The sequence below is a fragment of the Callithrix jacchus genome, chromosome 2 (assembly GCF_049354715.1).
Source record: "Callithrix jacchus isolate 240 chromosome 2, calJac240_pri, whole genome shotgun sequence".
NCBI classification, from domain to species: Eukaryota; Metazoa; Chordata; class Mammalia; order Primates; family Cebidae; genus Callithrix; species Callithrix jacchus.
Window position 1 is genome coordinate 68640735 of NC_133503.1, and position 17835 is coordinate 68658569.

The 17835-nt window shown below is 57.7% G+C and overlaps 1 protein-coding gene and 1 pseudogene across 23 annotated transcripts; one reads left to right on the forward strand and one right to left on the reverse strand.

Annotated features, from left to right (window-relative positions):
• The first annotated feature begins 376 nt into the window (after positions 1-376).
• Positions 377-15630, forward strand: PDLIM7 (PDZ and LIM domain 7). Of its 22 annotated transcripts, none has more exons than XM_035290586.2 (14): positions 377-454; positions 1422-1528; positions 4599-4750; positions 4838-4868; positions 5318-5436; positions 5835-5855; positions 6102-6238; positions 6341-6377; positions 7325-7479; positions 7627-7864; positions 9039-9219; positions 14838-14958; positions 15046-15161; positions 15294-15630. In XM_035290586.2, exons 2-14 carry the CDS (start codon positions 1433-1435, stop codon positions 15378-15380), a joined length of 1491 nt encoding a protein of 496 aa, XP_035146477.1. In that variant the 5' UTR covers positions 377-454; positions 1422-1432; the 3' UTR covers positions 15381-15630. The 22 variants fall into 22 exon arrangements, with proteins under 22 accessions (XP_035146477.1, XP_035146480.1, XP_008988328.1 ...); XM_035290589.2 differs by having other exon boundaries at positions 7630-7864; XM_008990080.2 differs by having other exon boundaries at positions 7418-7479.
• A 1341-nt stretch (positions 15631-16971) lies between these two features.
• Positions 16972-17805, reverse strand: LOC144581370 (glyceraldehyde-3-phosphate dehydrogenase pseudogene; annotated as a pseudogene). The gene has a single exon (XR_013532002.1). The product of XR_013532002.1 is annotated as a glyceraldehyde-3-phosphate dehydrogenase pseudogene (transcript).
• Between the last annotated feature and the right edge of the window lie 30 nt (positions 17806-17835).

Below are 17835 nucleotides of genomic sequence, written 5' to 3' on the forward strand. Positions count from 1 at the left end.
TTTCTGAGTAGGAAACGAAAGTTTAGAGACAAGGTCCCAGGTCCGTCCGGTAGGAAGGGCCGTTTTCCTTTCCCTCCGCCAGCGGGTGGTGCGAGGGACTGGGCGAGGCAGCGCCTTCCTAAAGAAGTGACCCGCAACCCCGCCCCTCCCGCCCCGGCTCCGCCCCGCCCGCCGCGGCTCCGCCCCACTGCCCGGACCGGGTCGGCGAGGCCTCGCAGCCCGAAGCCCGAGGGGACTTCGTGATTGGGCGGGGCTGAAGATCTGGGTGGGACTTTCTACCAGCGGAGGACGGCTGGTGGGCGTGGCCATGTGAGGGCGTGATCTGCTTCCCCGCCCCCTCCCGCGCCCTCAAAACGGAGGGCGGCTGCGGGGGCGGGGTCAGATCGCTGGCGGCGGATCTCAACGCGGCTCCCTGGAGCCTGACAGCGAGCAGCGCCCCGGCGGGGCCAAGCAGGTATCGATGACCGCGCGGGACGTCTTGGGCTGGACCAGGCGGGCGCCCGGGGCGTGCTGAGGACAAGGGCTCTGGGGGTCGTGATCCAGGTTGTGCTTCCTCCCGCGGGCTCTGCCCCCTGCCTCCGCCCCCGCCCCCGCCTTCCTGCCGCGAAGCCGGCTGCGGCGGAGCCGATTGGCGCCTGCGCTGCTTCCTGCGGCCGGGGCCAGTCCAATGCATGGGGCTCGGGCGGGGGACTAGGGGGAAACTGAGTCACTTCGGTGTGGGAGCACTTCTGTGTGGGAGGCACCACCTCCACTGGGCTCCGGGAAGGATTCCCCTCCAAGCTGTGGTTTAGGGTCCTGGCCCCAACCTGTTTCCACAGGGGCCACACCCCACTCTCGCCTTCCCCCTTCTTCAGCACCCAGGGGTCCCGCCCTGGCTCCCAGCAGCCTCCACTGGTCCCGGAATGGCTAGGATCCGCTCCAGCCGCCTCCCTCCCCTCCCCCTCGCGTCCCAAGCCCCCGTGTGCTCCCTCCGCTGGCTCTTCGCACAGTGTCAGCTTACATGCCTTATATAGTCCGAGCAGGCTCCAGTCGCGGCCTGCCTGCCGGGACCTGGGGGCGGGGGAGAGGAGAGCCGGCCCCTGACTCACCCGGCCACCCGAGGCTCCAGGCTGGCTGCCTTGGGGGGAGGCCACACCAGTTTAGTCCCTTGGCCCACCCCTGGTTGAAAAGAACCTCGAGCCTGTATTTAGGCATCACTCACCGTTCCAGTCCCTAGGGGACAGAGGCTGCTCCTCTTTCCAAATTGAGGTACGCCAGCCAGCAGCACAGCCCAGCCTGACAAAATACCTGCCTACTATACCTTGGGTGTGCTCACCGCTGCCCGTGCCTGCCTGGCCCCTGTCCAGGGCTGGTATCCTGAGCTGGGCCGTCCTGCCTGCGCACCCACCATGCTGGTAACACCTTCTCTTCTTTCCTCTCAGAAGCCGGCATCATGGATTCCTTCAAGGTAGTGCTGGAGGGACCAGCACCTTGGGGCTTCCGGCTGCAAGGGGGCAAGGACTTCAATATGCCCCTCTCCATTTCCCGGGTGAGCCTAGGTTTGGGGAGGGGCTCCCCCAGCAGTCTTTGGGTGCTCAGGTTTCCAGAGGGTGATGGGGGGAGTCCTAACAGGAGATAGTTAGGGGCCAGCAGGCCAGGAGATGTTCAGGTCCAGAGATGTGGTGGTACCTGCCGGCCACAAGGACTCCCAATGACGTGGACACTGGGAGAGAAGCAGTCCAGCTTCCCCAGTCCTGCTCTGTACCTGAAGCTGTTCTCCCAAACTCCTGTGGCCACCTCAGAGGGCTGGAGGGAGGCTCATTGTGCAGGATGGGAGCCTGACATCTCCAGGAGGTATCTAAACTTGAGAGGGGAGCCAGGCCACAGGTAGGGCACTCTGACTATAGGATTTCACTTCAAACTCACTGCCACCCAGAGAATAGCAGTCATCCTGTTTTTCTAGATGAGAGGAGGAAATCATGGAGAGGTGGAGGGGCTCAATCATTGAGTCCATGGTAAAGCAGGGATTGGAACTGAGGCACAGGATGGGGTGCATTTTTTTGTGGGTAAGAGAACGGGTCCCTCCCCAGCCTATGTAAGGACCTGCATCCACCGTTCTCATTCAGGATGTGGTGGCCTTTGACCCCAAGCAGAAGTGTAGGACAGGGCTCAGCTCTAGGGGCTTAACTTTGGTTCCCAAGAGCCTGCCCTGGTGGGGGTGGAGCTGGAAGCTGGCTCCTCCCTGTAGTAGGGGGATTGCCTTATAAGCCCAAGAATGCAGCCCCATGCTGGGATGGCCAACAGTGGCTACAGTCTGCAGAGCTGAAAAGGGCTGACCTAGGCCTGGCTCCCTGAACCCCACCGGTGGGCCCCTCAGCAGGGCAGGAGGCTGCAGCTCCAGCTGTATGGTCCAGTAGTGAGACACAGCAAATTGCCTGCCCAGAGTGGGTGAGGCCAGCCCATGGGCTGGGGGTCAGGCAGGGGTGGGGACTTCCTGCCCCTATATCCGCCTGCCCAGAGAGACCCACCCAGGCACCCAGTGGGCAGGCAGCTAATGGCAGGAAGCCCAGGGTAAGCCCAGCCTGGAGGGGGCCAGAGGATTGTCCAGGCACTGCCTGGCCTTTGGAGGGGCTCAAGGTGGAGTCTGTCTGTAGGAGTTGGGCATGGGGGTCAGGGTAGATAGGCAGGCTGGCAGTGCCCTTCCCAGGGGTCCTTTCATGGGGTTCTGGAACCTGCTTCACCAGCAGGGTAGTGAGGACAGTGGTCGCCCTACCACACACCCCCTTACACAGTCCTCACACAGCCCTGAAAACCTCCCGATGTTCCACTCCCTGGGAAAGTGCTGCCCCGTGTATCTGGGGTGCCTGAGCCTCAGTTTCTTTCCGGATGGAGATGACTTTCAGATCTGGCCTGCTGGGGGCACTCTGGGCTAGGTCCCTTGTCAGTAGCCTGGGCATGTGGGCTGGGCCACCAGCTGAGCCCAGGCCTGGAGTTGGACCTGGGCCCACACGGGTGGGTAAGGTGGGCTTTTCTGAGTTAGGCCGGCTCCCTCCCTGACCCCAGAATGGAGGGAGGCGGGAGGGGTGAGGGCTGGCCGTGGGCCCAGGCTTGGGAGATGAGGTAACGTCTGGGTCTGGGGGGTTGGGCTGCTCAGCCTGACTCACCCCCACCACATGCAGGGTCCAGCCCCCTGGCTTTTTCCCTCCTTGGTTCTTCTGGCCTCACCCTGCCCCTGGCCTGAGCCCCTCCCTGCCTCTCTCCAGCTGCCCACCCATCGCTGCCTTCTCTCCTGCTGCCCTCCCCACACTCTGACCACTCCCTTCACCCTCTGTGCTTCCTGCCCTTTTCTGGAAAGGGAAGCCGTCCCCATCCCCCACCCTCTCTCCGGGAGCCAGCTGCTCCTGTGCACCCCAAGACCCCCACCTCGGACTCAGCCCACACCTCCCAGGAGCCAGCCCTTGTGGGCAGGTAGTGGCTGGGCCAGGTTTCCCTTGTACTGACTCACCATGGCCTTGAGTAAGTCATTTCCCCTCTGGGGTGTCACTTCCCCACGCACAGTTTAAAGGGTTGATTTAGTTGGCTTGAATTAAATGTGAGGGGGAAGCTCAGGGCGTCTCGAGGTGGGCTGACCCCTCAGTTGGGCCCCCATGCTCAGCAAAGGTGGCCTGCAGTGGTGGAGTCTTAGGGTCAGGGTCACTTCCTGGCCCTGCCTCTTGCTGGGTGACTTGAGTCAAGTTGTTTAACCTCTCTGTGTACACTTTCAAGTGCAAAATGGGTAAAATCTCAGATTACTCCACAGGGTTGTTGGAAGATGCAGCAATGTGTAGCATACTTGGTGCTCAGTAAACTGAAGGAGGTGTTCTTATTTAGCGAGTGAGGAAGGGGCCACCGAGCTCTCTTAGCTTCCCTGAAGTCATTCCTGATGGTCTTAGTTCATGCTGGTGGCAGCCATTTCTCGCAGCCTATTGTCACCCCTTGTTGCCACTGGAACCAGGGACTCCCAGCTCAGAGCCTGAAGGATTGGAGTCAGGGGAGTTGGCAGTTGAAGGCTTGGGAGTGACACTCATGTATGGCCTATGAAGCCCCAGCTGTCACCTTAGGCCCCATTCAGGCAGTGTTCATGGGGAACCTGGAGATAACAGGGCCTGTTCCTGGCTCTCAAAGTGTCCCAGCGGACCCCTGCAGATGGCCCCCAGATAGGGTGCTGGAGGGTAAGAGATCCATAAGAGCCCCCAGCGGTAGCAGGGAAGAAGCTGCCCCTTGCATGGGCCAGAGGGCATATCTGGTAGTATAGCAGCCCTGGGCAGGCAGCCAGCAGGTGCTTCAAAAGGCAGGTGGTCCTCCTGAAACACATGGGCCTGAGCATGGCTGTTTGTGGGTATCATAGAATTTCTGGACTGTGGGGTAGGGTCGTGGTGCAGAGTAAATAAATCAGCAGTGTGATGGGAAATTGTGAAGCTCAGGTGAGCGCCACCACCTCCTGGTTGCTTTAGTGTCCAGCAGCTGCCTAGAACTATGTTGAATGAAGAGCTCTCTGGCCTCTAGAAGTGGGGCAGCATTACCACCTGGCTTGGGTCTGCAGAGTCTAAGGACCTCGGTCACTGTGCTTTTCTCTGTAGCTCACTCCTGGAGGCAAAGCAGCACAGGCTGGAGTGGCCGTTGGTGACTGGGTGCTGAGCATCGATGGCGAGAATGCAGGGAGCCTCACACACATCGAAGCTCAGAACAAGATCCGGGCCTGTGGGGAACGCCTCAGCCTGGGCCTCAGCAGGTATGCGCGTTGGTGTGGATGGGTGCACAGTCGCTAGCAATGGGGATTCTCATGGGCCCACGCTGTCACACTTTCCTTTTCCTTCAGGGCCCAACCGGTTCAGAGCAAACCCCAGAAGGTACGAGGCGGGCCGGGACATCTGGGCAGCGGGCGGGTTGGGCTTGGACAGCCAGACCTGCTCGCCCTCCTGGCACAGCCTCGGTACCCCAATCCCTGGTCAGAAGTAGAGGGCAGAAACTGGAGCTAGGGTGGGTCTAGGGCCCTGGAGTTGAGCCAGGGGCTGCCGCACGGTCTGGGCACCACGCATGTTTGCCTGTCTGTCCGCCTGCCTGCCTCCCGCCGCCGGTGCTGCGTGTTCGCCCGCACTTGGTCAGCCCTCGGTCCTGCGTGGACTGAAATCACCACTCCTGAATGGGCCCCTTGAAACCTGAGTTGTCGTCTCCCCCTAGTCTCCTGCAAGATGTGGGGGGTGTGGGGGGCTGGAGCTGCCACTGTCTTCTGGTGCGGGCGCCCCACTCCCACCCAAGTCCCTGCCCGCCTGCCCTGCCCGGCTCTGTCTCTGCTCAGGCCCCGGCCCCTGCCGCGGACCCCCCGCGGTACACCTTTGCACCCAGCGTCTCCCTCAACAAGACGGCCCGGCCCTTCGGGGCGCCCCCGCCCGCTGACAACGCCCCGCAGCAGAATGGGTATGTCAGCCCCGGCCCGCCCGTGCCCGTGCCCATGCCATCAGGCCCCTTGTGGCCCCACGCCCTTTGCCCGCTGCCCGCTGCTGCTCAGTCTGTGCTGTGCCCCAGCCCGGCGGAACCGTGCGGCAGCAACCCCTGGCGGCCGGGGTGGGACTGCAGGCACAGGGCCCCTCCCAAGGCTGTGGCACCCTGCAGGGCACTGCCCTGGGGAGGGGTCTCTGAATGAGGTCGCACCCCCTGCTGGCGGCTTGGGGTTGGGTCATGGTGTTGGGCCAGTTGAGCCCTAGACACTCAGTGCTGCCTGGTCCCCGGCTGCCCTGACCCCTCCCCATCTTTCTTCCTCTCCTGTGTCTGTCCCTTTGTCCCTTTATCTCTCTATCTGTCTATTTCCTTCACAGGTGCAGACCCCTGACAAGTCAGTGAGCCCCCTCTGCCTGTCCCTCTCTTCTTCCTTTTGGCACTCTGGGCGGTGGCCCCTCCCCACCCTGGCTGCCCTCCTCTCCACTTTGCCCTCCTGTCCTCTCATCCACCCGCCTAGCAGGGCTTCTGGCCTTGCCCTTACCCACTCCCTCCCATCACTGTAACCCACATGCACCAAATCCTGGGAGGGGCTGCCCCCACTGCCCACCCCCAGCATGGGGTTCTGAGCCGCACCCTCCCCACAGACAGCCGCTCCGACCGCTGGTCCCAGATGCCAGCAAGCAGCGGCTGATGGAGAACACCGAGGACTGGCGGCCACGGCCTGGGACAGGCCAGTCGCGTTCCTTCCGCATCCTTGCCCACCTCACAGGCACCGAGTTCAGTAAGTGCCAGCCTAGGCAGGGTGGACTCTCCTGGCCTCCAGCCCAGGCGTGAACCCTGACCTTCTGTCTCTCTTGGTCAATGCCTGTCTCTGCCCTCTCAGTGCAAGACCCGGATGAGGAGCACCTGAAGAAATCAAGGTACAAGAATGGGCACTAGCCCTTCTCCCACCTCCTGCCTCTTCCATTCCAGCTACTGCCCTATGTCTACTCCTGAGGCTCCCAGCTGGGGCTTTCCATTCTCCTTCCTTCCTTCGCTCCCTCCTCCTCCTCTTCCTTCTTTCCTTCCTTCTTTCCTCCCTTCCCTTGCTCCTTCCTTCCCTCATTCCTTCCTACCCTCCTCCCTCCCTATGTCCCTTCCATCTCTCCTTCCTTCCACTTCTTCCTCCTTCTCTCTCTGCCCCTCAGGGAAAAGTATGTCCTGGAGCTGCAGAGCCCACGCTACACCCGCCTCCGAGACTGGCACCACCAGCGCTCTGCCCACGCGCTCAACGTGCAGTCGTAGCCCGGCCCTCTCCAGCCGGCTGCCCTCTCTGCCTCCCTCTTTCTGTTCCTCCTGCCCAGGGCACCCCCTTAGTGTCTCCAGCTTCTGCCTACCTCACCCCCGCTTCCTGCCCCTGGCCTGAGTCTCCTGCTGGCCTGGCTCTGGCCACCCACCTGGTGCAGAGCCTGGCTTCATCTGACACTGCCTTCCCTCTTTGCCCTATGGTACTGCTGTCTGCCAGGTCTGTGCTACTTTGGGCATGGAAATAAACATTCTCAGTCCTGCTTGCTCTGCCTTTGTCTTCTATCTTTGTGGACCTGGTTTGCATTTGGGGTGTGGGGGTGTTTCATGGTTCAGACTCAGTTTGGGCCCTGCCATTTTTGTCTTCAGTGGCGGGGGGGGGTACCTGGCAAAGGGGCCCTGCCCTGCCATCTGAGATGGCTTCCTGGCATAAGGGGAGCCCCATGAGCTGCCTCAGAAGCAGGAGTCCTGCTCCATCTCCCAGCTAATTGGACTAACTGGGGTCCAGCTACTTGGATGTTGCTAGGAGAAGCTGCCCTTCAGTGGGACCCAGAGTCCATCTCAGCAGTTTTCATGCCCCCAGGCATCTCACATGGGACCAGCAGGACCCAGGTTGGGGGGTAGGGCCATGCCAGGACCCTCAGCCAGGCAGAGCCTTGAATGGTAGATCTTACAGCCAGGTGCCCAGGACAGAAGCCCCAGCCCCAGCCTCATCTTCACCCCAGGAGCCCTGGCCTGGTGAGAGGGAGTGGGCTTGGGCCTGGGCAAGGGTGGATAGGGGCCAGGGGCATGGGGGTAGTGGGCTTCTCTAAGCTGCCTGGGGCTCCACCCCCTGTCCTTTGGGGTCCCCGGGTACCCCTTTAGAGCCACTTTTTCCGGCCTCAGCAGGCCCTACCACCCCCAGCCCCACCAGCCGCCCACCCTGGGCCGTGGACCCTGCATTTGCGGAGCGCTATGCCCCGGACAAAACGAGCACAGTGCTGACCCGGCACAGCCAGCCGGCCACGCCCACCCCACTGCAGAACCGCACCTCCATCGTGCAGGCGGCCGCGGGAGCGGGCCCAGGAGGGGGTGGCAACAACAGCAAGACTCCTGTGTGTCACCAGTGCCACAAGGTCATCCGGTGGGTGGCCTATACCCGTCCTACCCTGGCTTTCCTGTCCTGCAGCCCGGCCCCACTTGTCTGCCCACCCGTCTTGCCTCAGCTGTAACTGGGGGGAATAGAATAAGGATTCAGTTCCCAGCTGGAGTTGGGGGTAGGGACCTGGCCTGGGGTCTCAGATTCTTAATCCTACGATACCACCCCACCCATCTATCTCAACTACTAGCAGAGTCTGCCCTGGCAAAATGGCAGAAGGGCCAACCATAGTCTGAAGCCACACCCCTACCCTTACTACTCTCTGGGCAAAGAGGGGCTTGACCCCTCCCAGCCTCTCTGCTCCTCCCTCCTGCTCTCTGTCTCCCTCTGCTCTCAGAACACGCAGGCCTGAGCTCCTCCCTCTGTGTACTTCCCGGTGGGGCCAAGCAGCATCAAACACCCCCCAGCATCAGTGTGCTGGATTCTAGCACCACCTTAGTCCTCAGCACTGACCTGCTCTTGACTCTTTGTCAGCTCTTTTTGTTTTTTGTTTTTCTTTTTTCTTTTTTTTTTTTTGAGATGGAGTTTTGCTCTGTCGCCCAGGTTGGAGTGCAGTGGTGCAATGTTGGCTCACTGCAACCTCGGCCTCCCCGGTACATGCAGTTCTCCTGCCTCAGCCTTCCAAGTAGCTGGGATCACCATGCCTGGCTAATTTTTATATTTTTAGTGGAGACGGCGTTTTACCATGTTGGCCAGGCTGGTCTCGAACTCCTGACCTCAGGTGATCTCAGGCCTGCCTCAGCCTCCCAAAGGGCTAGGATTACAGGTGTGAGCCACTGTGCCGGCAGCCAACTCTATTAGCTCTTGCCAGGTAGAACAGGCCAGCAGAGCAGGGTGGCTCCAGGGTCTGCCCAGGGGTCCTCAGCTTTCATGAGGCGCCAGTCATCAGCCCTCCCTCCTGGGGTCCTCCCTGCTCTGAAACTGCCTCTCCTGTCACCAGCAGTTCAGTGTCCTTTGGGGTCCCTGGGTACCCCTTTAGGGCCGCTTTCCCCAGCCCCGCCAGCTTCATGGCTGTCACAATCACTCTACCCTCTGTGGATAATGGGGAGAATAAACTCTCCCTCCCAAGGCTTCCCAGTGGGGGGGGTCAGTCAACCCGAGGAGGGCCAGACCCCCACCTCCTCTGCATACAGTCCTCACTGCCTTCACCTTCCTGCAGGGGCCGCTACCTGGTGGCGCTGGGTCATGCATACCACCCCGAGGAGTTTGTGTGTAGCCAGTGTGGGAAGGTCCTGGAAGAGGGGGGCTTCTTCGAGGAGAAGGGCTCCATCTTCTGCCCACCGTGCTATGACGTGCGCTACGCACCCAGCTGCGCCAAGTGCAAGAAGAAGATTACAGGCGTGAGTAGGGCTGGCTGGTGGGGAGGTGGTGCAAGCCTGTTAGTGGGAAGTGGGGGCTGCTAGGCAACCCTCAGGCCGGGTCTCTATTCAAGTGAGCCCTCTGGGTCCTTACCAGCCTAATGAATGGGCTGCTGTATTATCCTCATCTTGAGTTAGCCAGAACACTCTTAAATGACCACATTCCTGCTCAGAAACAGCCCAAGACTCCAAAAAGCATGAGGACCAAGCCAGGAGAAACCCTCCTGACTCCCACTTTTGGCTCTCCCTGCCCTGGTGAAATGGCAGAATGGCCAACCGCATGCTGAAGCTGCCCCATCTCATGCTTCCTACTTACTTCTGGATCCAGAGCCAAGGCTGCCAGGGGTAGCCAGAGAGCTCTGTGATGGAGATTTTCATATTAGTGAGGGTTACCTGACCACAAGTGGTGGAAACCTCAAAATAATGGTGGTTTATTCCTCACCTAAAAACATCCAGAGGTGGGCAGTCTGGGACTGTTACAGTGGACCTAGGCTCCACCTTGTTGCTTGACTGTTCTCAGTATCTGCTTACTTACCACTCATAGTGCAAGACGATGCATAGCCTCTGCCAAAATGCCTACCTTCTAGCCAGCAGGAAGTTGGAAGAAGAAAAGGGACAGTCTCATGGCGTCCATCCTTAGAGGATACTGCCTTATGACCCTCTGCTTCCATCCTATTGGTCAGAACTCAGTCACATAACCATACGCAGTGGCAAGGGAGGCTGGGAAATACGATCTTTATTTTGGGCAGCCATGTGTCCATCTAAAAATGGGGCTTCCACCAGTAGGCAAGAAAGGGAGAATGGCCGGGTACAGTGCCTCATACTTGTAATCCCAGCACTTCGGGAGGCCAAGGTGGGCAGATCATTTTGTCATTAGAATAGTTGATCATATTTGTGGGATACTTTCCAGCTTCACAAACACACAAAACACACATCTCCTATAAGATGGCCCAAACTGAAGTCGGTTTCAGTTTGGGTATTCCCATCTTACAGATGAGGAAATTTTGCCCAGGACCTCAGTCATTTCCCCGCCAGCCTAGTCCACACTCTGATGGACAGTTCTGGAGGAATGGGCTGGATCCTGGAACCTTCCTGGATCCTGGAGCTGGGCATAGGAGTTTGCTTCCTCAGATCAGGGCCCTACTGTTGGCTGACTGCCCTGCTCAAGTTACACCTGCACCCTTTGTACAGGATGGGGTATCTATTGCTCATGCCATAATGAGGACACGAGGCTTAGAGAGCCCAGCTGGCTCCTGGGTCCTGGGGTGAGCCTTGGGTGGCAAACTCTGCTGCCCTCAGCCAGGCACATGCTTCTGTCTTTGTCTCACTGGCTGGGACTGTTAGCATAGGTCCACCCTGGGGCAAGGAGCTTTATGCAGGTGCTGTTCTCAACCCATGGAGTTGACTCTTGGAGAAGTGAGGCGGGACAAAAGGAAAGGACTAGAGCGTAGTGAGCAAATTGTGGGGGGCCTGACAGACCCTAGGGTACCCCCATCTTATCCTCTCCAGGGGCAGAGATCCGACTTCATCAACCTGACAGGTGCTGTAGTGGGCCGTTTACCACCCAGTAGTTCTTGGAAACATTCTCTGCCATTTGTTGCTCGGAACTGTGCCTTCCCAGGCTGGAGCATGGGGAGGGCAACATGGGGGATCAGATTGTTGCCACAGAGTTGGGGGAGAGTTCCAGGGGTTGGGGGACACATCAGAGGGGACCCACCCAGTCAGGATCACCTGGGGGTCTCATGCTCTCAAGTCTTGTCACTCCCCACCAGTCCCCCTCACTTGTGCTCCAGCGGCACAGGCCTCTCCATTTGGCCTGTGAGCTCCATTCCCTCCACTGCACGGCCTGTGACCAGCCTGTCCTCTGCCTCCAGGCTTTGCATGGGGCTTGGCTCTTACTCAGAGAAATGGGAAGCAGTACAGGGTTTCATGCAGGGGAAATGGCCTGGCTTGGGTTGCAGGAGCCCACTGTGGCAGCTGGGATAGCTAGGATAGGAGGTGCTCCTTTAGCATGCTCTTTACCTCATTCCTTTCTTTTTTGTTTGTTTGTTTTGAGACAGAATCTCACTCTGTCACCCAGGTTGGAGTGCAGTGGCACGATCTCTGCTCACTGCAACCTCCGCCTCCTGGGCTCTAGGGATTCTCCTGCCTCAGCCTCCCGAGTAGCTGGGACTACAGGTGCCCGCCACCACACCTGGCTAATTTTTGTATTTTTAGTAGAGATGGGGTTTCACCATATTAGCCAGGCTGGTCTCAAACTCCTGACCTCATGATCCACCCATCTTGGCCTCCTAAAGTGCTGGGATTACAGGCGTGAGCCACCACGCCTGGTCCTCCTTTCTTTCCTTCTGGAACTCAATATCACTTCCTCAGGAACACCTTCCCTGACACCCTCTCCCGCCATGCCAGGCCCCCCACCATTTGCTCACTATACCCTAGTCCTTTCCCTCTGCCCATCTCGCTTCCCCAGGTATGAGCTTCGTAAGTTGAGAGCAGGGCTATTTGCACCCAGCACCCAGCCCCGCATACAGGAAGTGGCCAGCAAACATGAGTAAGCGGATGGAAGTGGCCTCTGAGTGGGACTTAAACATGAGTAAGAATTCACTGGGAGAGGGATCCAAGTAGAGGAAATAGCTTGTGTCACCAGGTCATGCCTGGGAAGAGTATGAGATGAGGGGAGGGCTGGGTGATGGCCATGTTCAGAGCTTAGAGCTGGGGGCTGGTTAGGTCAGATGTGCCTCTGAACTCTTCCTCTGGGGCAGGTGGAAGATGGAGCTAAGACAGGGGACTGGAGGCTGTTGGGCCCTGGGCCAGCACAGTGCAGATGGCAGAGGCAGACAGATGTAGGAAACATCTAACCATCTTAGCGGGTGAAAGAGACATTGATATCTGGGCCACAGGTTCTGTATACCAGCAGAAATCTCCCTCCCAGGCCAGGCGGGGTGGCTGATGCCTGTAACTCCAGCACTTTGGGAGGCTGAGGTGGGCAGATCACCTGAGGTCAGGAGTTCGAGACCAGCCTGGCCAACATGGTGAAACCCTGTCTCTACTAAAAATACAAAAATTAGCTGGGTGTGCTGGCATACTTGTAATACCAGCTACTTGGGAGGCTGAGGCAGGAAAATCGCTTGATCTTGGGAGGCGGAGGTTGCAGTGAGCCGAGATCATGCCAATGTACTCCAGCCTGGGCTACAGAGACTCTGTCTCAAAAAAAAAAAAAAAAAAAAAGAAATCTGCCTCCCAGTCCTGGGCATCCGCCCTACCAACCCACACCCCTGTCAGCGCCCCCTCTCCTTCCAGCTTAAAGCCCAAGTTCCTTCACTGTGACCTTGTCTGCTTCTGTAAAACAGGCAACACCAGAAAGTAAGAAGAGCCAGCCAGACGTGGGCACGAAACCTGTTTCTGCCATCTATTGGCTGTGTGAGCAGGGGTAGTTGCTCTCTGGGCCTCAGTAAAGAGAAGGGTGGCACTATGCTGGAGCCAGCACTGTTGTGAGGTACACGTGGGATGGGGTACAGGTGTTGTCGAGGGTAGAAACACGCCATCCGAAGCCTACCTGTCACTCACACTTAACATCTTGCTTGGCTCACACTGTTCCATTTCACTTTACAATCAGTAGCCAACAATTTAAAATGAGAAGATTTGCCTGATGCAGTTGCTCATGCCTGTGACCCAGCATTTCGGGAGGCCAAGGTGGGAGGACTGCTTGAGCCCAGGAGTTCAAAACCAGCCTGAGCAACATAGCAAGCAAGACCCCTGTCTCTACAAAAAATTAGAAAATTAGCCAAGTGTGGTGGCATACACCTGTGGTCCCAGCTACTTGGGAGGCAGAGTGAAAGTAAAATCTGCTTTTCATTTATTTATGTGTAGAGACAGGGTCTTGCTCTGTTGCCAGGCTGGAGTGCACTGGCATGATCACTGCTCACTGCAGCCTTGATCTCCTGGGCTCAGAGGATCCTCCCACCTCAGCCTCCCAAGTAGCTGGGACTAGAGGTTCCCACTAGAATGCTCAGCAGATTTTTTATTTTATTTTATTTTTTGTAGAGATGGGGTTTTGCTATGTTGGCCAGGCTGGTCTTGAACTCCTGGCCTCAAGCGATCCTCCCACCTTGGCCTCCCAAAGCACTAGAATTACAGATGTGAGCCACTGTGCCCAGTAGATTTCACTTTAACACCTAGATTTCAGCCTGAGCCAGGCAGGCATTCCTGAATGAACCAGTAGTGCCACTCCCAGAGGAAGAAGAGGTGCTCCTCCATGTGACACAGTCCCCACCTGGCCCTTGCAGGGACTGGATCTAGAATCCCTGGATTTAAACTCAGGGCCCTTCTCATAATAGCCTCAGAAGGCTGGGATTGGGTTCCCAGTTCACAAGGGAAGAAACCAAGACTTGAGGTCAAGGTCTGGCCAAACCCACAGATCTCTGACCTTCATACCGCCTTGAGGCCCCATGCTGCCCTCTGCCTGCTCCAGATGTGAATACTTCTGGCCCTGGCTGGCCCCTAGAGTCCTACGGATGAATAGCCCAGCCCAGGGAGGGGCTCTGTCCCCTCCCACCTCCCTCAGAGCCCAGTCAACTCACCCACAAAGGGCCAGGCACTGTGGGGATAGATCAGCCAACAAGACAGTTGATGCTCTATCCCCTCCTGGGCCTTACATTTTGGCTGGAAGAGGAGAGGCAGACAGTAAGCAATAAGCACAATAAGTAAGTTGCCTGGAAGTAATGTTAGATCACATTACGGAAAACAGGAAAGAGCAGAGCAAGAAGTGCTGGGGCGTGGTGTAGGGAAGGCGGCTGGCTGCTACTGGTGTGGTCAGAGAGGGCCTCGTGGAGAAGATGACATTCGAATGGAAACTTGAGGGGGCTGAGGGGTAAGACTTGAGATATCCAGGGCAGTAGTCCAGGCAGAGGGGACAGCCAGTGTCGAGCCCAGGACAGGAGCATGCCTAGTGTGCCAATTTCAGGCAAAAGGCCAGCATGCAGAGGCAAGGGGAGAGCAGTGGGGGAGACGGGCAAGAATGAGGTTAGACCTGCGGGCCTCCAACCTCTGCATGGGGCTTGGCTCTTACTGGGAGAAATGTTTCATCCAGGGGGGCGTGGCCTGGCGTGGGTTGCAGGGGCCTGCTGTGGCAGCTGGGATCAGAGGATGGAGCTTGCAGGCCGGTTTTGTGTGGTCCCAGGGGCCAGAGATGGTCGTGGCTCACACCTTACATCAGGGAGGCTGAGACGCATTCAGAATCTGGATGTGCCGTTGGGGTGGGCTGCACTGGATTGCCTGGTGGACCAGGTGTGAGATGTGAGAGGAGTGTGTGTTTGGTAGCAGATGGGAGAATGGAGTTCCCATTGGTGTGATGGGGATGGTTGTGGGAGGAGAGGTTTGGTGTGAGGGGATCAGGAACTGAGTGTTGGACATGGCAAGTCTGAAGACGCAATGGCCATCCACTCAGAGACCATGGAGTTGGAGATGGAGGTGTGGGAGTCCTGAACGGTTAGATGTAGTGTTTACTATGAGAAGGCCCGAGGCCAGCCGTCCTGTGTTCCATGACGCAGGATAGGGCGGGAGGGGACCGAGCCTGCCAAGTGACTGCCACCTCCTTCCAGGAGATCATGCATGCCCTGAAGATGACCTGGCATGTCCACTGCTTCACCTGCGCCGCCTGCAAGACGCCCATCCGGAACAGGGCCTTCTACATGGAGGAGGGCGCGCCCTACTGCGAGCGAGGTACCCGCTGGCCAGTGAGGGTGAGGAGGGATGGCGCATGGGGCAGGTGCAAATCCAGGTCCCCTTCCTCTCCACCCCTACCCCCAGACTATGAGAAGATGTTTGGCACGAAATGTCGTGGCTGTGACTTCAAGATCGACGCCGGGGACCGCTTCCTGGAGGCGCTGGGCTTCAGCTGGCATGACACGTGCTTTGTCTGTGCGGTGAGAACCCCGCCCCTCAGACTCAGCCCCAAGCTCACCGGCCCTCTGTTCTTTGCCTGGGGGATGCAGAAGTTGGGAAGGGGCCTCTCCTGCTGTCCTCAAGCCCAATGACTGGGTCTTTGCTGCCCTTAGATATGTCAGATTAACCTTGAAGGAAAGACCTTCTACTCCAAGAAGGACAAGCCCCTCTGCAAGAGCCACGCCTTCTCCCATGTATGAGCCCCTTCTGCCCATGGCTGCCATGGCTGCCCCTAGCCTGAGGGGCCTGGAGTCATGGCCTGGCATTTCTGGGTAGGGCCAGCAACGGTTGCCTTAACCCTGGCTCCTGGCCCGAGCCTGGGGTTCCTTGGGCCCTGCCTCACCCCCCTTATCCTTCCATCCCACTCCCTTCACCACCACAGCACACTGGTGCTGGCCACACTGGCCCCCTTTCACCTCCAGTGCCACAATAAACCTGTGCTCAGCTGTGTCTTGTGTGCCCTTTCCCTGTGTACCCAGAGGGGTAGAATTTGAGGCATGTGGCAGGGTGGAGAGTAAGATGAGTTTCTTGGGCTGGCCATCTCAGTGGTCCTTGTGATGCGGACATAGCGGGCTCATGTCAGGGGAGGAGGTACAGGTGGGATCCCATGTGCCAGGCCTGGTGCCCACAGACATGAGCATGAGGGTAACCACTGGTCTGGGCTGGGTTGGAGGTTGGAGAAGAGTAGTTAGGCCAGCTGTGGGGCTCACACCTGTAATCCCAGCACTTTGGGAAGCTGAAACAGGTAGATCACCTGAGGTCAGGAGTTCGAGAACAGCCTGGCCAACATTGTGAAACCCCATCTCTACTAAAAATACAAAAATTAGCTAAGTATGGTGATGCATGCCTGTAATCCCAGCTACTCAGGAGGCTAACGCAAGAGAATCACTTGAACCCGGGAGGTAGAGGTTGCAGTGAGATCACACCACTACACTCCAACCTGGGTGGCAGAGTGAGACCCTGTCTCAAAAAAAAGAGGGAAGGGTAGTTGTGGGTGGGTCTGCAGAGACAGGGTGTGGAAAACGGCAATGGCCACAGCAAAGGCCTGGAGGGGCCAGCTCCCATCCAAACAGAAGAAGGTGGGGCTAGAGAGGACAGCCTTTAGGTTCTGGGAGGCCACAAGTACCAGGTGGTACAGCTGGGGCTGTTTCTTGAGGTCAGGGCATGGCACAGCAGAGTTTGATATAGTGAAGGGACCAGTTTAGATTTGTGTTGTATTACAGAAAAGGGGCCCCAGGGCACTGAGGGAATGAGAGGGAGGCTGGGAAGAGGAGTTGCAGCAATGGCCTAGAGGAGGGAGCCAGGCAAGGGAGGAACAGACAGTAATATGGCAGAGATGGGACCCAGTGACAGGTCCAGGGGTTGAGGGATGGGGAGAAGGACAGTAACTTTGCCAGGATCTATCCTATACCAGACTAGATCCCCTCCTAGCAACCTTCAATGTCTGCAATCACTTATTTAATTTTTAATCTTTATTTATTTATTTAAAGACATAGTCCCGCTCTGTCACCCAGGCTGGAATGCAGTGGCGTGATTCGGCTCACTGCAATCTCTGCCTCCCCGGTTCAAGTGATTCTCCTGCTTCAGCCTCCTGAGTAGCTGGGACTACAGGTGCGCACCACCATGCCTGGCTAATTTTTCTTATTTTTAGAAGAGACAGGGTTTCACCATATTGGTCAGGCTGGTTTTTAACTCCCAACCTCATTATTTGCCTGCCTTGGCCTCCCAAAGTGCTGGGATTACAGGCGTGAGTCACTGCCCAGCCAATTTATTTTTTAGTTTTAATTTTTTTTTTTTTTTTTTAGCACAGGGGACTTTATTGATGGTACATGACAAGGTGGGGCTCCCTAGGCCCCTCCCTCTTCAAGGGGTCTGCATGGAAACTGAAAGGAAGGTCAATTCAGTGTGGTGGAGGATTCAGTGTGGCAGGGACTCCCCAGCAGTGAGGGCCTCTTCCTCTCGTACTCTGGCTGGGTCTGGTGATCCAGGAGTCTTACTCCTTGGAGGCCATGTGGGCCATGAGGTCCACCACCCTGTTGCTGTAGCCAAATTCATTGTCATACCAGGAAATGAGCTTGACGAAGTGGTCATTGAGGGCAATGCCAGCCCCAGCATCGAAGGCAGAAGAATGGGTGTCGCTGTTGAAGTCAGAGGACACCACCTGGTGCTCAGTGTAGCCCAGGATGCCCTTGAGGGGGCCCTCCGACACCTGCTTCACCACCTTCTTGATGTCATCATATTTGGCAGGTTTTTCCCGACAGCAGGTCAGGTCCACCATGGACACGTTGGCAGTGGGGACATGGAATGCCATGCCAGTGAGCTTCCCGTTCAGCTCAGGGATGACCTTGCCCACAGCCTTGGCAGTAGAGGCAGGGATGATGTTCTGGAGAGCCCCACGGCCATCACGCCACAGTTTCCAAGAGGGGCCATTCATGGTCTTCTGGGTGGCAGTGACGGTGTGGACTGTGGTCATGAGTCCTTCCACGATACCAAAGTTGTCATGGATGACCTTGGCCGGGGCGCTAAGCAGTGGGTGGTGCAGGAGGCATTGCTGACGATCTTGAGGGTGTTGTCATACTTCTCATGGTTCACGCCCATCACGAACATGGGGGCATCAGCAGAGGGGGCAGAGATGATGACCCTTTTGGCTCCTCC